Source organism: Vulpes lagopus, chromosome 1 (assembly GCF_018345385.1).
Source record: "Vulpes lagopus strain Blue_001 chromosome 1, ASM1834538v1, whole genome shotgun sequence".
Taxonomy (NCBI): Eukaryota; Metazoa; Chordata; class Mammalia; order Carnivora; family Canidae; genus Vulpes; species Vulpes lagopus.
Window position 1 is genome coordinate 55682601 of NC_054824.1, and position 18100 is coordinate 55700700.

The following is an 18100-nucleotide window of genomic DNA, read 5'->3' on the forward strand; positions in this document are numbered from 1 at the left end:
ATTTGTATAATTGAGGATTTTGTGCCCTTTTAACCCCTTAAACTCCTTATCATCATCAGTAGGTAAGAAGGAGGATAATTTGAAATCACTTAAACTTCAAAACCATCTACTAAAAACTAACAAGAGTAGTTTTGTACTAACATATTCAGATTCTTTGACTTAAGGGGTTTTAGATCTGGATGGTAAAAGGGGCATAGTCATTGACTTCAGTTATAGAACTCTATATGTCAAAATAATAAACCTTCTTCTTTTTACAATTTTAGCCGTGTCTTACTGCTAAACTGAGGATCCATGATACATGTGGTGTTCATAACCTGCATGGCTTACCTGGTGTGGTAGGAGGCCTCTCAAGCATTGTGGCGATAGTCTTGGGAGTATCTACAGTGTGAGTTAAAGAATGGGTTTTCCTGCACCCTGAGGTTTGATGATGTTTTATCTCATTCCTGAGGAACCTGGTGATGAGAGAGCCTTTTCTTTAGCAATCCAAGCCACAGTTCATAAGTATTGTCCTTACTGGAGCCAAAGAGACACAACTGAGATAATAGAACTGTATAGGAAGATGTGTCAGAACTAATGTTATTAATGGTGATTGGTTTTCATTTGTTTTAATTAACAGTGTTAATTTAAATTTTAAATTTTTCTACCATAGGCAAGTGTCTCCTTGCAGATAGGGCAACTTGATAATCACAACCAAATTATAGTAGGCTTACTCTTTTAGTTGGTCTCACCAAAATGGAGGATGGGGCATCCGTGATGAGCTGAGTGGTCATTTCCTATAATCAACACATAGAATAATGAGTTAGCATAATGTGAAAAGCAGCTGGATCTGGAGAATCAGGAAGACTGGCATATGCTCCAGCTTTGGTAATGGTTAATAATGAGGCCTTTGAAAATTCACTTAGCTTCTGTGGTTCTCAGTTCCTCTTCTATAAAATGAGAGAATTATATTATTTATTCTCTAAAATCCCTTCAAGCTCTAATAGACCTAGATTCTTCCCAAAGGGGGCATAACTGTTTAAATGGCTAGAGGAAAAAAAAAAAAAAAAAAACAGTTATCAGTCAAATCCAGGACAACAAAAGTAATGTCAAAGGCCATCTGTTGTCATTTTTAGGTAACAAGGTTAGAACAATTTGATATAAATGTCATCCATGCAAGACAGCTAGGAAGATCACTCAGTCTAGTCCAGATCACTCAGACATTAAGAGGAACCAAAACACTCAATTTTTAAAGCCAATTGAAAGCATGAAGTAAGGATGAACATGTTTGAAAATGTCTCAAAGCAACTACTGGCTGGAGTTGAATAATCTGAAGAGAAAAATCTCTTTAGTTCTAATAGATTAAAATTCAATTCTGTTGAGACCAGTAATGATAAATATTTGAAAAATTTGTTTAGTTTAAACATTTTCTACTGAATAGCTAGCTTGCTTCCGCTTTCATCTGGAGAGACCACTCATATCTTCTGTTTGTTTTCTTTTTTTTTTTTTTTTTTTTTTGCCTCCTTCACAAAATTGGAGAACAACCCCAGAAATAACCACATTTTCTGGTAATTCTCTCCAGGACCTAACATGCTGTTGAGACCAAACACTAGCATATTTGAATGCAAATCAAGCATGATAAATGCACGAGTCCATGAGCTCCTAAGGGCTATAGTGTATAAACACTCTGCAAAAACACTTTTAAGATGTGCCTCATGATTAGAAATAAAGGAATTCTTGAGCATCATGCCTGCACAGTTCCATGGATGTATGTAATAAAACAAGATTATCTGGCTCTCATAGGCTGGGTCTGGGTCTCATTTGGGTGGCCAGATTTTGGGTAGGTTCTGTGATTGAGAGTCTAGTCCTTGAGCAGCCACTCCTCAACACGCTCAGGGGGACTTGGAGGTGGGGGTGGATGATGAGCTTTGGAAGACCTATTCACATGGATGAAATTCACATATGTTTCACACACCAGACAAAATATTTTGGCCAACAGCCAAGACCATTTACCCAGGTGTTTCTACTCAGAATATTAAAATGCAAATCAGGCTTCTTGGTAAGCATAGAACAGGAAAAGTAAATATTCTTAAAGGATATCTGGGCACATTATGGCAGCGTAATTTTAATAAGGCTGTTAATTTTGTTAAACCTCATATTTTCCAAGCCTGTTTTATCATGGAACTCTTTTTATCAAAATATCTTTTAATACTGTGGAAAAGATTTTGGCAAAATCTGATAAAATTAACAGGCAGTTTTAAAAAGAAAAATATCAAATGAATAAATATATTTTAAGTAGTTGACCTCACTGGTAATCAAAGAAGTGCAAATTAACACAAGTTACCAATTTTTCGGTTATCAAGTTAGTAAAAATTAAGTGAATAGTACTACTGAATGGTAGCTAAAATAGAGAAATGGGAAGATGAATATATATTTTTCTATTTCAAAAAGCCCTTTAAAAAGTGTGTAAACTCTTATTAATAATTCCAATTCCAAATCGGTTTTATTTTAGGGAAATTATTGGGCAAATTCATAAGCATGCTCATAAGAGGATGTGTTCTCAGCATTTTTAAAAAAAATATGAAACATTGGAAACAACTAAGAATCCAACCTGTAGAACTATAATTACAGTACCTTTTTACAGTGTAGTACTTGGTAGTGGTACGGGACAGCTTGGTTCTTGTCTCACAGAATCGAAGAATGAACCTAGCAAAGGAGAGCAAGTAAAGCAATAGAAGTTTATTAAGCAAAGATACAGAGAAAGCTCTCAGAAGTGAGAGGGGTCCCTACAGGGTTGCCACTGAGGGCTTATAGTGGCAATTTTTTATTGAGAACTGACTAGGAAACTTGTGACCTTGCAATTCTTGTGCTGTCTTGGTTTGAGTTAGGGCTGGTGATAACATCTTTAATGGCTTACTTCTTTGGAGTCTATTCTTGACTCTTCTTTGCTGGTCGCAGATGATTGTCATAAAAAAGACATCCTCCCACCCATACACCTAGGGCAGGGTGGTCTGGCTGGCTCTCTTATCTCTGGTTTCCTTACACCTCAGCATTTTGGGGATTTCTGTGAGCCTGATTCTGTGACCCCCAACCTAGCCCTGCCTAGCCCTATTTTGTCCCTAACTCAGTAGTAATTAAAATTATGATCCAGATCTACATTTACTGACATCAAAGGACACTTTGACTAAAAGGATTAATGGGAAAATCAGTATTATAACGTGATTGCCTTTTTATAAAAATATATGTCTCTCTTTTACATTCTTGTACTGAGTAGGATTTGAGGGAAATTAAACTTTTTCCCTTAATTTTCTGGATTAATTGTTTCTCATATTTTTATAATGATCATGTATTATCAGCACAATTTTTTTCACATAGTAGAAAAAAAACCTTCAAATAAAAAGAAAAAAACAGAAATCTGAGTTAAATACATACTCTCTCTTGGATGATGAAGATGAAACACCAAAACACTCTCATTTTCCAGTTGTTTGCTTCCTCATAATCACTCATTCATTCCATCTATTTATGAATTGCCTGCTAAGAGTGAGTTGCCATGCTACAGAGGTATTCACATTCCTAGTCCTTTTGTGACTCATATAACAACCTTATGCATTTCATTAGCTTTTAATGATTCTTCCATTCCCCAAAATTATGAGGCACTTTTTTTACTAATTTTATTTTAAGGGAACTATGTCTAAGATGACTTACAGAGATTTTAATGAGTTGTCTCTACAATATATGCTAAAATTAGCTTTTCTGATCTTGCTGATTTTTTAAATTGAAGTGCAATTGTTCCTTTTGGTATGGGGTGAGGAAAGATGGCCACTAGTGTTTATTTTGTACATTACTCCATCTGTAGTGCTTAAAAGGGAAAGTGGCACAGAGTGAGTCCTGAATAAATATTTGTTGAATGAATCAGGGATCACAATCTGGTACCATATTTTTAGAAAATACTAAACTCTTTCTAAGGAAGACCTTTTCTTCATTTCTGAAGAAAAAGACAATTTTGCTTGAGTGCTTATAAGGACCTTTAAATATTGCTCAAGAATTTCAAAGAAAATAAAAATACAAAATAAAAGAAAAATCGTAACGAATGTTTGTTTGCTGATGTAATGCTGCTCTCTGGCCTGAAGATGGCAAGCGTCCACTCCCCCAGGACATGAGATTTGTCTGCTGGTAATCCTGGAAAACCAACACTGGTCTTTTCTTTTGGCTTCTCAGGTCTAGCATGACAATGCAGGCAGCTGCCCTAGGTTCTTCCATTGGATCAGCAATTGCTGGAGGGCTGATCACAGGTAGGATGAAAAGTAAACAGTTCCATGCATGCTATCAGCATAATAGATGATAAACATATCGACTGGTGAATTTGAAAATATTATAAACTTCTGATAGTAGTTATCATGTAAGCTCAAGGGGATGATTTTATAGCAATATATACTTTTTAAATATTTTATTTTTAATTAATCTCCACCCAATGTGGAGTTTGAACTCAAAACCCCAAGATCAGGAGTTGCCTACTTTCTGACTGAAGCCAGCCAGGTGCACCTTATAGCAGTATTTTTACTACTATGCAAGTAAGTTTTCCTCTTCAGCATCATAACATGACTTATTTTCTCCCTACCCTCACAGGTTTAATTCTCAGGTTCATTGTCCGTGGACAGCCATCTAAGGACAACTTCTTTGATGATTCTGTTTATTGGGAGGTACTGTATGTACAGTTTTCTAAGGATGTAAATGATGACTATATCAGGGAAAGTTTTGCTCACCCAAGCCTAATTGTCTGTTCGGCATCGTTGTGACAAACTTGGATAAACTGCATATTTATAGAGAGAAATTGAGACAATGTGTCCAGACAAATAAAATCAAAAGCTACTGTCTTTTCCAAAGCAGAAAGGACATGAAGAAAAGACAGAATTTAGTAGACAAATGTCCTTTGCCCCTCTGAGAACAATAAAAAGCTACTCATAAAAATAATAGGAATCCCAGGCATTAGCATGAGGTTTTATACCATATACCTGAGTAGTCAAAAACAGTAGAATATGGAAAGCTTAAGAACCTTAGTGAAGAATCTCACAAAAGTTTTTATGAGTAACATCATCTTCTTTCTAACCTCCAGTGTGTACCTCTTTACTCCCTTGCCATTTTCCCCAGATTATTTCTTACGAAGCTTAAGAGTGATAGATATTTTGATGTGTTCAATGGGATTTTCAGAGAGAACAACTTAGGAAAGAGAAGGTAGTCAGGGTGAGTGGGGTAAATGTTTTTGTTCTTTCATTCTTCCCCAACACAGACAATTTTTATTTTTAGTTCTTTCTGAACATGGATAATAATTATAGAAAATATCTTTGCTTCTATCCTAACCTCTGACATGACCAAGCAAAAGAAACTACAAAGTGCCCTAAACTTGTTTTCTTTAAAGGTCCCATAGGAGAAAGAACCGGACAATGCATGAATGTGATGGCTACAACCAGCCAGGACCTGAAGACTGAATATCATTCCTGTGCCTCGGCTTCCTTTCCCATTATCTAGAATCATGTTTAAAATTTTTAAAAAGCATCATCCAACTTAGAACATGGAACAGAACGGATGGGTCCTGAGCCTCAAATGTCCAATGTGAAAAATCTTACCACAATCTGGTGCTATTTCTTTACACTCATTGATTGTTTAGTTGTAGGACTATGGCTTATAAAACAGTCAAATGGATTCTTTTTAAGACTCCCAGACTACTTTCGCCAGTGGGTAGGTCCAGGGTGAATATTCCATATATATTCCTTTTTTTTTTTCCCCCATAGAGGTAAATTTACAAAGAAATCAACACATCTGATTATGTCAGTTTCTTAATATACATACTAGGTCTTCAATCCCAAAGATTATAAAACTAAAACCAATAAAACAATACCTAAGAAATCAATACAAGAAATATGAAAGAAGGGCAGCCCCGGTGGCCCAGCGGTTTGGCGCCACCTTCCGCCCAGGGCGGGATCCTGGAGACCCGGGATCGAGTCCCAAGTCGGGCTCCCTGCATGGAGCCTGCTTCTCCCTCTGCCTGTGTCTCTGCCTCCCTCTCTCTGTGTCTCTCATGAATAAATAAATAAAATCTTAAAAAAATAAGAAATATGAAAGAAATATATTGTGTAGAGCAAGAATATAATTATTTTTGGTGGTGCTTTATTGATTTAAAAAGTCGTTAGTAATATGTCTTTGCTTGAATATTCTTATGCTTAATTCTTTTTGCATGTTTAATATTTCCAACAAAAGCTCAAGTGCTATCTGACCAAAGTCTATTTTGTATAAAATTCCAATAAATTAAATGTTATTTTATTATAAATTAAAGCATTTGTCTTTGGCTCTTCTTTCTTTGGTGGTTGGAATTCATTTTATTAACAAGCACACACACACACACACACTCATATTTAGTCCATATTCAATTCCAATAAATTGTTACTATGTATTAACTACAAAATAATCAGGTTAATGTCTCCTATTATGGGGCAAGTTTTAAGAAACTAAGTCTTAGAAAAGGTAACTGACATAATCATATAAAACCATTTCTAAAGAAATATGATTTTTTTCTCTCTCTCTAGAACCTTTTAACATTTTCCTTCTGTTTCTGGAGTCCTGGGATCTTGTCAGGATATATCTTTGTATCTGTGAGGAAATAAGCCCTGGTAAAATTAACAGAGCCTTTTACTACTAGACGCTAGATTTTTAAAATTACAACAGTGAATTATTTAATAGTTTATTCCTCTGGAGAAAAAGTATAATTTATTTATAGATCTTAAGTATTTCACTAGACAATTAGGTGTTTTCTTTCAAATGTACATCAGAGTCTCTTTCACATGGATTTTGCAGTGTGCTTATTTTATTAAATCCACTATCCCTAGTCTTGCTTATCATAACAATCATCTTCACTACCCAGATGTCCAGAGACCCCCTTATTCCCTGCATATCATAAGGCAAAACTTAGAGGATCTTGAGTATACACAGGTATTTTTTTTAAGTCTATGATTGTGACATGCTTAGGAACACAGCTGTGATGGCCATTAGCCTTTGGCTTATGAACATTCTCTCCTGCCTTGCTACAATGCTGTTCTTATTAGGGGTACTCTTATTTTAAAATTCTGAATTAATGGTCTTTTTTTCATAATAGAATATGCTCTTTTTATCTATCTTGTCTAGAATTTGGTGAAGCATCCTAATTTGATGATTTGAGTCTTCTGCTCAGATAAACTTCCTTCTACTACTTAATGGCTTCTTCTCCATCTGTTAACTTTTCTTTGTCTAGTACTCCTGTTATTCACATGGAAAGTTAACTGGAACTGTTATCCAAATCTATTGTATTGGCCATCTTTATTTCATTGGTTTTAACAGAGATTCTGTGCTCCTTCTGTCCATCTATTGACTTGTTTGCAAATCATTGTCCATATTTATAGGTGCAGCTATATCTTGTGTGTGTGTGTGCATGTGTGTGCATGTGTTATGCTTGAATCTCCTTAATTGTTCTTACAACTTTGTTTATTGAGGAATGTGGTGCATTTTGTTCAAGTTTCAAAGTCTAACCTGGCTCTGTTAATAGTTAAATAACGTTTTTTTATATTCTTTATCTGTTCCAAAAAAAAGCATTTCAGATATCAAATAATACTATTTATATTAATTGGCTGATTTTTCAGCTCTACTTGGATGATCAGTTTCAGGAAGTTTTTGCTATTCTTTGTTCCTATCTAAATCTAAAAGACTGGCCTATAATTTTTAACTGCAATTTCAGACAGTTTGGTGAAAGCTGAGATATTTTCAGGCTTCCCAGCCCTTAATTCTACAGTCTTTACTGCCTATCATATAAGAGAGCTCTGTTGATCTAGGGGAGGACTACTGCAATAGCTTTTTTTTTTTTTTTTTTTTTGTTAGAAGTCACTTATTTTGTGTATCTCTTAAATCTCTTCATTTTGGGTTCTGGCGCCCCTTCAATTGGTTGTTGATTTAGCTTGTTCTCTGGGAAATTAAATTCCAGTTGCTAAGGCACCATGGGTGGCAGCAATCTTGATAATGAAGGGAGGCACAGCAATCGGGCAAAATATGTCAGAGATTTGCCAGATTGTGAAATTATAATTTCTCTAATTAAGGCTTGAACAAAGTCTTTTTGTTCTTCAGTCTTTTCTTCATGCAATGCTTGGTGTTCTTCTAGAACCAGGGCCAGAAAGGACTCATTGCATCTGGTAAGCATTCCTGCAGCTCATGGAGGACAAAGGAGTCCCACTGTCATCCCAGGAATGCTCAGTTGAGAAGATGAATTACCATTTCCTGGGAATTCACAAACTTCTGCAAACCAATAGTTCTCAAATCTTTACCCCTTGGGTCTCTGCCACCTGCCTCCAAATTCTTATCCAAAACAAAAGAGGGATGTTCTCTATCAACTTCTTTTCCTCTCTTGGAATCCAAGGTCTTACATCCTCCAGTTAAATAGTAGGCCTGGTTACTGCTCAACTCAGGGCAGGTCCTGTAGTTTGATTAGAGATGTAGGATGAAGAGGGACTGTCTGGCTCAGTTAGGATAGCACATGACTCTTGATCTCAGGATCATGAGTTCAAGCTCCACATTAGATGTGGAGCCTACTTAAATTTTTTTCTTTTTAAAAAAAAAAAGCTAGAACAGGAATCCCTGGGTGGCTCAGCGGTTTAGCACTTGCCTTCTGCCCAGGGCATGATCCTGGAGTCCTGGTATCAAGTTCCACATCAGGCTCCCCGCATGGAGCCTACTTCTCCCTCTGCTTGTGTCTCTGCCTCTCTCTCTCTTTCTGTGTCTCTCATGAATAAATAAATAAATAAATACTCTTTTAAATAAATAAATAAAAATTTTAAAAAGCTAGAACGGTAGCATACACAGAATGTCATAGATAAGAGGAGAGGGGAATCTAAATAAAATTCAAGGAAAACTTGCCAGAGGAAAAAAAAAAGCATACAGTTAGACAAAGAGTAATTTAAAAACTCTAGGGGTGCCTGGGTGGCTCAGTCAGGCAAGCCTCTAACTCTTGGTTTCAGCTCAGGTCATGATCTCAGGGTGGAGGGAAAAGGCCCTGAGTTGAGCTCCATACTCAGCATGAAATCTGCTTGAGTTTCTCTCCCTCTAATCCTCCCCCCCAAGTAAATAAATAAATCTTAAAATAAAAACATATTTTAAAATCTCAGAAAAACAAAAACAAAACTCAACTCTATTGAAAATAAAGTCAACACTCTTTCCCCTGGAAACCACTTGCTCATGAAATGAAAGATTAGATGTTTCCTCAATCCATTCTTCCTTCTTCTTCTTTTTTTTTTTTTAAGATTTTATTTATTTATTCATGAGAGACACAGAGAGATAGAGAGGCAGAAACACAGGCAGAGGGAGAAGCTGGCTCATACAGGGAGCCCGATGCAGGACTCGACCCGGGACTCCAGGATCATACCCTGGGCCGAAGGCAGGTGCTAAACCACTGAGCCACCCGGAGAACCACTCCTTTTTGAAGATAGAATCTGTTGGTGCGTGTGTAATTATGTGGATGTGGTTTGGTGGGATAGGTCAGTTGGGGAGAATAGCAAGTAAGATGAATTAACAAATTCATGAACTGTCAGATCTCTCTAATCTGTACTTTATTTCCTAAATCACCAACTTCTATCCTATCTATCCCTAGAGCTATGTTTTGTTCACTTGGGGGGCAGAAAATCCAGTCTTTTCTAACTAATGATTCTAACTAATGATCTTAGCTTTTATCTTGGCCTTATTTCACTGGGTATTCATCAAAAATCTCTTAGAAAAATATCTACCCCAATTTTAGCCAACCTAAATGAGAACAGCTCCAACAAGCATATCTTGTCCTTGTTAACCAAAGAAACTTCCTAGACCTCTTCTGACAATAAGTATAGATCTTCCAGGTCCACTTTTAGACAAATTCCTTCTTTTGAGGGGGGGGGAGGAAGGGAGTTGCCCATTAGTATGCCAGGTCTTGAATTTAACTCCTGCTTAGTCTTTTACTATTTATGTGTTTTTAGAAAAAGTATTTTATCTCTCTGAGTCTCTTTATTCACCTATAAAAAGAGATAATATCTACTTTGTTGAGTTATTTTGAGGACAAAAGGTAACATTTTGACAGGAGCACTTAAGACAAATTAGAAGAAATTTAAATCATCTTAATATTGTTTAAATTTTTTAAAGTATTTATACTAACTAGGTGCTTTTCCATAAACTGTCCAAATTTACTCTTGCAATAGCCCTCTGATTCAGATATTATCAAAGAAGCTGAGATTCTGGCTAAAGGAGATTCAAACTTATATCTTGTAACTTCAAATACCGATTTTTTTACAACCAACTCCAAATGCTTCTTCTAGAGATTAACTTATAAAAGGACAGAGAAATGAATGTCTCTTGGTGAAATTTCAAGTATTAGTGCAAAGATTGAGATTTCGGCGCCACATAACCAGCAGTTTACCTCAGCCCTGATTACATCAGGCCTAGGGAAGAGGATCTTAGATGTGAGCATTCTGCTACTTCTGCTTGAATCATGATTACTGTGGGGATATTTTAGCCCCCAGCATTTAGAATTGGTATATATTTCTCCTAAGAACTCATTTCTATCAGGGGTACCTGGGTGGCTCAGTCAGTTAAGTGTCTGACTCTTGATCTCAGCTCAGTTCTTAACCTCAGGGCTGTGAGTTCAAGCCCTACATGAGGCTGCACACTGGGCATGGAGCCTACTTAAAAACAAAACAACAACAACAAAAAAGAAAACATTTCCATCAATAAAAAAAAACACCAGAATTTATAGTCCCTCAAATTTTACCCATTTCTTGATTTCCATATATGAATTAGATGAAATGATGAATGAAGTGCAAGTAACTTTTCTGGTCACAAGGAATATCAGTACTTACCTTGAAAAAAAATCCGTTCTTGCAAAGTTCCTTTTTCTATACATGGTGTAGTTTCCAAGAACAGAACAATATTGCTCTGTAAAAACAAATAAAACCCAAACAAATGCCTGATCTGTTTCCGTGGTCACATTTTCACATCCCTACTCCAGAGCAATGAACTAGGCAGAAAGTTGCATCTTGCTTAATATATGGGAGTGCCTGGCACAAAATCCAGCACTCATGTAGTTAGTTCTGGAGGGAAGTCTCAAGTCCCATCTTACTTCTGCCTTTCAGTAATTAAAGCTCCAATATAGCCTAGAGTTTGTTGGATATGCAGGTCAATATGTTTATTTAAAAAAAAAAGTATTCTAAGAAGGCTGGCTGATTTTTTGGTCAATTTTTTCATCAACATAAATCTAAATGTTACCTTTCTATATACTTTAGTCTATTATCCTATTAAAGTAAGGCCAAACTCCTCAGAAAATACTGGGATATTTTGCTCAATATCTCTTTGAAATAATGAGATTTTCTGTAAGTCTTTGAAATAATTTTATTTTGAAACAATCTCAAGCTTTCAGAAAAAGCTGAACTATGTAAGTTTCTGGCTTCATTATCCCTGACTACTTTAGTATATAGTTCCTATAAACAAATATTCTGTCAGCCAAAACACAACCATCAAAATCATGAAAATAGCATTAATTTTCAAGCTGACAGTGGTTAGCTTGGGTTGCTATACCAAAATACACTAGGCAGCTTAAACAGCAGAAGCTTAGGGATGCCTGGGTGGCTTAATGGTTGAGTGTCTGCCTTCGGCCCAAGGCAAAATCCTGGAGTTCCACGATCAAGTCCCAGATCCGGCTCCCTGCAAGGAGTCTGCTTCTCCCTCTGCCTGTGTCTCTGCCTCTCTCTCTCTCTCTCTCTCTCTCTTGAATAAATAAATAAATAATCTTAAAAAAAAAAAAAAAAAAACAGCAGAAGTTTATATTCTGACAGTTCCAGAGGCAGGAAAGTCCAAGACCAAAATGTCAGCGTATTGGTTCCTGGTGAGCGCTCTCTTCCTGGCTTGTAGATGGCTGCCTTCTCTCTGTGTCCTCATATGGCCCTTTCTAGGTGTGAGTTGGGATGGCGGGAGAAGGGCTTGAGGAGATGAAAGGTACAAGGAGAGGGAGAGGAAGATCTCTTTCTCTTCTTATAGGACCACCAATCTTATCAGATTAGGATCCTGCCCTTATGACCTCTATCTCCAAATAGAGTCACATTGGGGGCTAGGGCTTCAACATGTAAATCTGGTGTGTGTGTGGGGGGGTGCACAATGCAGTCCAAAGCAACTATCAAATCCTGAGCTCCTCATTCAAGCTTCACCAAATGTCTTAATGATGCCGTTTGTAGCAGAAGATCCAGTTCAATATCACATTTGCATTTACTGTTGTAAATTTCTCTCTAGTCCTTCAACTTTAATGGTTCCTCAGTCTGTCTTTGACTTTCATGACCTTGACTCTTTTGAAAATGATAGGACAGTTTTTTTGTAGAATGTCCCCCATTTGGGTTTGCCTGATGTTTCCTAATGGTTAGACTCAAGTTCTAAAATGTACAGCAATATCGCAAAAGTGAAACTACATGCTTCTCGTATCCTACCAGGTAGAATTTGTTTTTGTTGTTTTGTTTTGTTTTGTTTTTAAAGATTTTATTTATTCATGAGAGACACACAGAGAAAGAGAGGCAGAGATGCAGGCAGAGGGAGAAACAGGCTCCATGCAGGGAGCCCGAAGCCAGACTCGATCGCGGGTCTCCAGGATCAGGCCCTGGGCTGGAGGCAGCGCTAAACCGCTGAGCCACCCAGGCTGCCCCTAGAACTTGTTTTTGAACTTGCTCCATTACTAAGATCATTGTGATTATTGATGAAGATGGTGCCTATTTCTCCACTTTAAAGTTTCTTGTTTTTACTTTTGTAAATAATCTTGTTTTGTTGGAAAGCAAATGGGAAACATCCCATGTCCCAATGTAAATGTTTCATTCTTCCTCAATCTTCTAATTTTTTATTTACTGATTTATATCAAAAGAGACTAATGAATTCTTATTTTATTCAAGTGTTTCCAGTATGGTCATTATTTATTGTAATAATAAAATTGTCAAAAAAAAAAAATAATAATAATAATAAAATTGTCCCAGATTTGGCCAGTGGGAAACGATTGAGGCTGGTTTCCTATATCTTTCTGACACATGCTTATCTTATACTTTCCTTGTTCCAGCTCTGGAATCTGTCTTTTTTCCAGGTCCTGGTTTCTTCTAGTGGTACAGACAGTCCTCGACTTACGATCTTATGATAGTTTGACTTACAACTTTTCAATCTTACAATGGTGCAAAAGTAATATACATTCATAAGAAACCATACTTTGAATTTGGAACTAAGATCTTTGTGGAGCTAATGATATGTAGTGTGACACCTCTCCTGATGCTGGGTTGTGGCAGTGCAGCTCCCAATCAGACATGCAACGGTAAGGGTGAACCACCAGTGCACTTACAATCACTATGTCCCCATACAATCATTCTGTTTTTCACTTTTGATACAGTATTCAACAAATTACATGAGATGGTCTACACTTTACTATAAATAGGCTGTGTGTTAGATGATTGTGCCCAACTATAGGCTACTATGCTTCGAGCACATGTAAGGTAGGCTAGGCTAAGCTGTGATGTTCAGTATGTTAGGTGTATTATGTTCATTTTTTTACTTACAACATTTTCAATTTGCAATGGGTTTATTGCGATTTGATCCCAGTGTAAGTTGAGGAAAACTTGTATTTAGATTCTGAGATCTAGGTGTGCTCATTGCTATTGCGATGTTGTCTCTCCAAGGTTCTCTGAGTGGTTGGAGATAGAGAATATCTAGATAAGTTATGTGTGTATATTTGCATCTATAAATATTTCAATACATATATATATATATATATATACAATGAGTTCTGCTATAATGTTTGCTTCATAATGTGATTTTGTTCCAATACAACTGAAATATTAAGGAACATTTTGAACATAGTGCAATTTTCATGTTTACTTAGGCATGATTTCCTCTTCAAGAAACACAAGATGAACACAGAAAACTACACCCGGTTGAACCAAGCTTTCCTTGCCTTATGTAAAACATGCGCATGCACACACTCACACATGCACATACTCACACATACACACTCAACATCTACCATCTACTCCAACTCACTTTATGTGCTACATGCCATCTGTCTGATTTCAAATAATTCTCTTTTCCATCACTTCACAATGACTCCAAAGCTGTAATCCTTCTGATACTTACTTCCACAAGCAAATTTATGGTCCTTCTAAATGTAAAATGCTGTATTTAGTATATAGTATTTATGTATTTCTTACCCATTTAACATGTTAACCGTGCTATCATTTTTACTATGTTCCAAACTTTTTTTTAAATGTGTCACTGATGAAGTGTTTGCTCCAACCTTATTTCTTTCATCAGCCCTGTTTTTTTTTATTGTCTGATTTTGTATGACATGATAGTTTTTAGGAATATGTATGTCACCTTATAGCAGAACTGACTCTATTCAAAACTGTAAATCCACACAAACATCTCTAATTCCAACCCAACAGTCCAGGATTCATTATAATTTTCTTGTCTTCTATTTTGGGAGGCCCAGTGATAGACCTAACTCTTCTTATCCTTAATCTGAGCACTTAATTTATCAAGCCCCAGTACGTAACACATCTCTCATCACTACCACTACCTCATCCTCCATGCAGATGGTCTCCTCACCACCCACACTTCATCATCAGGGTTCTCCCTGTGTAGACATCAGCTTATTACCCTCTGTTAGGTTATGACAACCCACTGAACCACTTTTCCATGTGGTCACTCTCTTCACTCTTCTTGACTCTTATTCTCTGCCATGAGCAGTTTCTTACATGGACACCATTCTTACATTGTTCAGGCTCCAACAACGTGTACCTGTCTGAGCCACTGAGTCACCCTTACCGCAAGGTTGAGCCTTGTTCAGTCCCACCTATACCTGTAGAACTGAATTGTTCATTAAAAGAAGAAATAGAAAGGGAAAGAGGAAGAAAAAGAGTTGGAATTTTTGTCAGATGAATAAAAAATAGTGACATATCACCCTGCAATAACTGTCTTTTGGACTTGCATTATGGGATTGGCTCTATTTCATTTTATTTGTTTGTTTGTTTGTTTACTGTAAGGTTTTATTTATTTGAGAGAGAGCACGAGCATCAGGAAGGGGTAGAGGGAGAAAGAGAAGCATACTCTCCACTGAGTAGAGAGCCCTACGTGGGATTTGATCCCAGGAACCTGAGATCATGACCTAAGCCAAAGGTAGAACTGACTGAGCCATCCAGGCACCCCAACTCTATTCCATTTTAGAAAAGTATAGAAGGAGCCAGGGATTACATCTACATTGAGTGAGGCTAAATTATCAGTAATTCTCCTTCCAAATTTCTAAAATGAAGCAAAATGGAGCGTGATGTGATTAAAAAATATCACTTTATAAGCTGCTGCTTCAATATGTGATGGATGTTTAGTTTGCTATGCATTAAAGACATTTTATTTTATCCTTGATTTCAAACATAAAGTGACTTTTTAGTCCAACATGAGTTTTACAAGCCTTCGATGATGACATGGAACACACTTCTCTTACAGAGAAAACGCTGTTGGGAAGGGAATGTAAGGGAACAGAGTCCAGATCACACAAGCAGTGAGCTGCACTATGATGCTATCACTTCCAATTTTCACCAACAGAACAGGTAGCTAGCACTCAGTTTATAACATAGGAAGCCAAAATATATATAAACCAATTGATGAAAACCTCTCCACTTATTCTTTGAATAAATTCATGGGGGAAAATTAAAAATCTCAAGGCAAAGTACCTTAAAGAAAAATATGAATATGGGTAAGATCAGACAATAAGGAGCCACAGAAGTATCTCTAGGATCTGATCTAAGAAGAATCTAGTTCAGTTCAAAACTATTCTCTTAGAGGCACTTTCTAATAATTATCACCAATTCTTTATTGAGCTAGAAATGAGAATTTATATCAGATTCCACAATATCCTCTTTTGAGTTTATTGGCCATAAGTATGTCAGGCAAATTGTAAATATTTCAATCATTCTCAGCAAGCCCTTTTGATATCTTCAAAATTTCCTCAGTACAAAATCCCTTTTAGATATCATCATAGTACATATAATGATTGGCTTAAAATTCATGTCTCTAAAGGGAGTGGACTCAGGTACAATGGCCTTCTCTTCAGTTTCTTAATCAATATACAGTAGAAGTTCTCTTTTACTGATATCTGTTACTCAACTCATGGAATTAAACAAGCTGACTAGTCTGTTACTATAACCATATTTCTCAAACGATTATATGTTACTAACCTACTTTATAGTTGTTTGATCCAGTTTTAGCAACTTGCCAATATGAAGCCTTTCTAAAACAACTAATTCAATATTCACTCATGTTTGAGTGTACTTAATGTGAGTGGTAATTTCTACATTGAATTTACTAAAAAGTACAAAGTTTGGGAGTCCTCAAGAATACCCTCAGGTTCAATAATTTGTTAAAAAGAGTCAGAATTCAGAAAAAGCACTTATGCTCACAGTTGCTGTTTACTATAACATAGGGCTAGAAAATAATCACACAGGGCAAGTCCAGGAAAGTTTCTGACATAAGCTTCCAGTTGTCCTCTCTCAGTGGAGTTAAGTGAACATTCCTGGTACTGCCAACCAGGAAGATCACCAAACTTTGGTTTCTAGAGTTTTTGTTTGTGCTTGGTCACACAGACATGACTGACCAACACATGGCTTATCTTAGTCTCTACCCTTCCAGAGATTGAGCTGTTACCACATGGCCCAAGACCACACTGTAAATCATAGTTAGCAGAGACTGTTTGGGTGGCCCAAGGTCCCCAGGTAAATGAATACACTCCTATCAGGCAGGACGTTCCAAGGGCTTAGAGATTACCTCCCAGAAGCTGACAGCAAAATCCAGATCTCAAACAATTGTATGTTATCAGTTTACTTAATACTTCTTTGAATGATGCAATTTTAGTAACTTGTCTATATGGAACCTTTCCCAAATTCAATGCTCATTTATGTTTTATAAGCACAATTAGTCAAAATGTTAACTTCTATGTTGGATATATTAAAAAGACTATAAAGACAAGTTACTAAAACAATGACAGCAAAAACAGATTTTGTATTAGGTATAAATAAGACAATACAGACTGGAAAATAAACAACACAAAAATCCAGAAAGACTCAATTATTTCGATTGCTTGTCAAGCTTCTTTATGTTATTTAAAGAACCTGAAGCTGAATATCCTAGACAACTAAGTTTTGTGTAGTTTATGCCAGAAAATAGATTAGAAATTTCAATCTGCAGACTGCCTCCACCCCCAAAAAAGGTCTTGGCCTTACAACAGAAAGTTGGTAAATAAGTGCATACATGTGGATCTTTATTGACTAATTCCTTTTTCTGGTTTTAAAGTTTTTCAATAACATGCCAAACATTAGATAACAGGGAATTGATAATGTGGAATTTTATCTGAGCTCTATGCTCTAGGAATAGTGAATGTTAAAGGGTCCTTACCCTTTATGCTCCAGAAAATGAAAGAGCTCACTGGAAAAAACCACCCTCCTCATAAGACTCGATAAGACTTACAAAATCTCCTTGTTTACCTATGACAAAGCCAAATACAGACCCTCCAAAATCCCATATTTGCCTCATTAAATTATAACCTCAACTATTTACACCACTGATCAATCAGAACAAAATGCTTGTTAGTCAAACTTGGTTAAGCTTCTCTCTTAGCTCCAGCTGTAGCCAGCATACAACCCCTCCTGAGAATAGGCTGGCCTCAGGTGGAAGAATATTCTCTGAGCTACTATGCGATCATGCCCTGCTTTCATCCCCCTTCAATTTTTTTCTTTCTTTTGTTTCTTTCCTCATTTTTTACCTTATTTTTCTTCCTTTTTCTCTTTTACTGCATTAGGAGGCAATTCTTTTTGAGTCACTATGCAGTTGTCAGCAAAATGGTGCCCCTGCCTGACTCCATCTCACCCCTTCACAACCTGGAAGTCTCAGGGAAACTCTTCCTGAGGAAAAGCCCGTCAGCCTAGCCCAACTCTGAGGCACTGAAAACAATGTTTTGGGTATGTTTATGCCTTATTCATTCCAAAATCACTTAAAGTGGTAAATAATGCTATTTAGATTGATTTGA

General features: G+C 36.7%; 1 protein-coding gene across 1 annotated transcript in view; it reads left to right on the forward strand.

Moving 5' to 3' along the window:
* The window catches only part of RHAG (Rh associated glycoprotein), a 41218-nt gene extending 35559 nt beyond the window's left edge, over positions 1 to 5659 (forward strand). Inside the window, exons 7-10 of the mRNA XM_041747885.1 lie at positions 264 to 385; positions 4195 to 4268; positions 4603 to 4676; positions 5393 to 5659. Of these exons, the coding sequence (XP_041603819.1) occupies positions 264 to 385; positions 4195 to 4268; positions 4603 to 4676; positions 5393 to 5401 (279 nt within the window). The 3' untranslated portion in view covers positions 5402 to 5659. The remainder of the gene's footprint in view (positions 1 to 263; positions 386 to 4194; positions 4269 to 4602; positions 4677 to 5392) is intronic.
* Positions 5660 to 18100: the final 12441 nt, after the last annotated feature.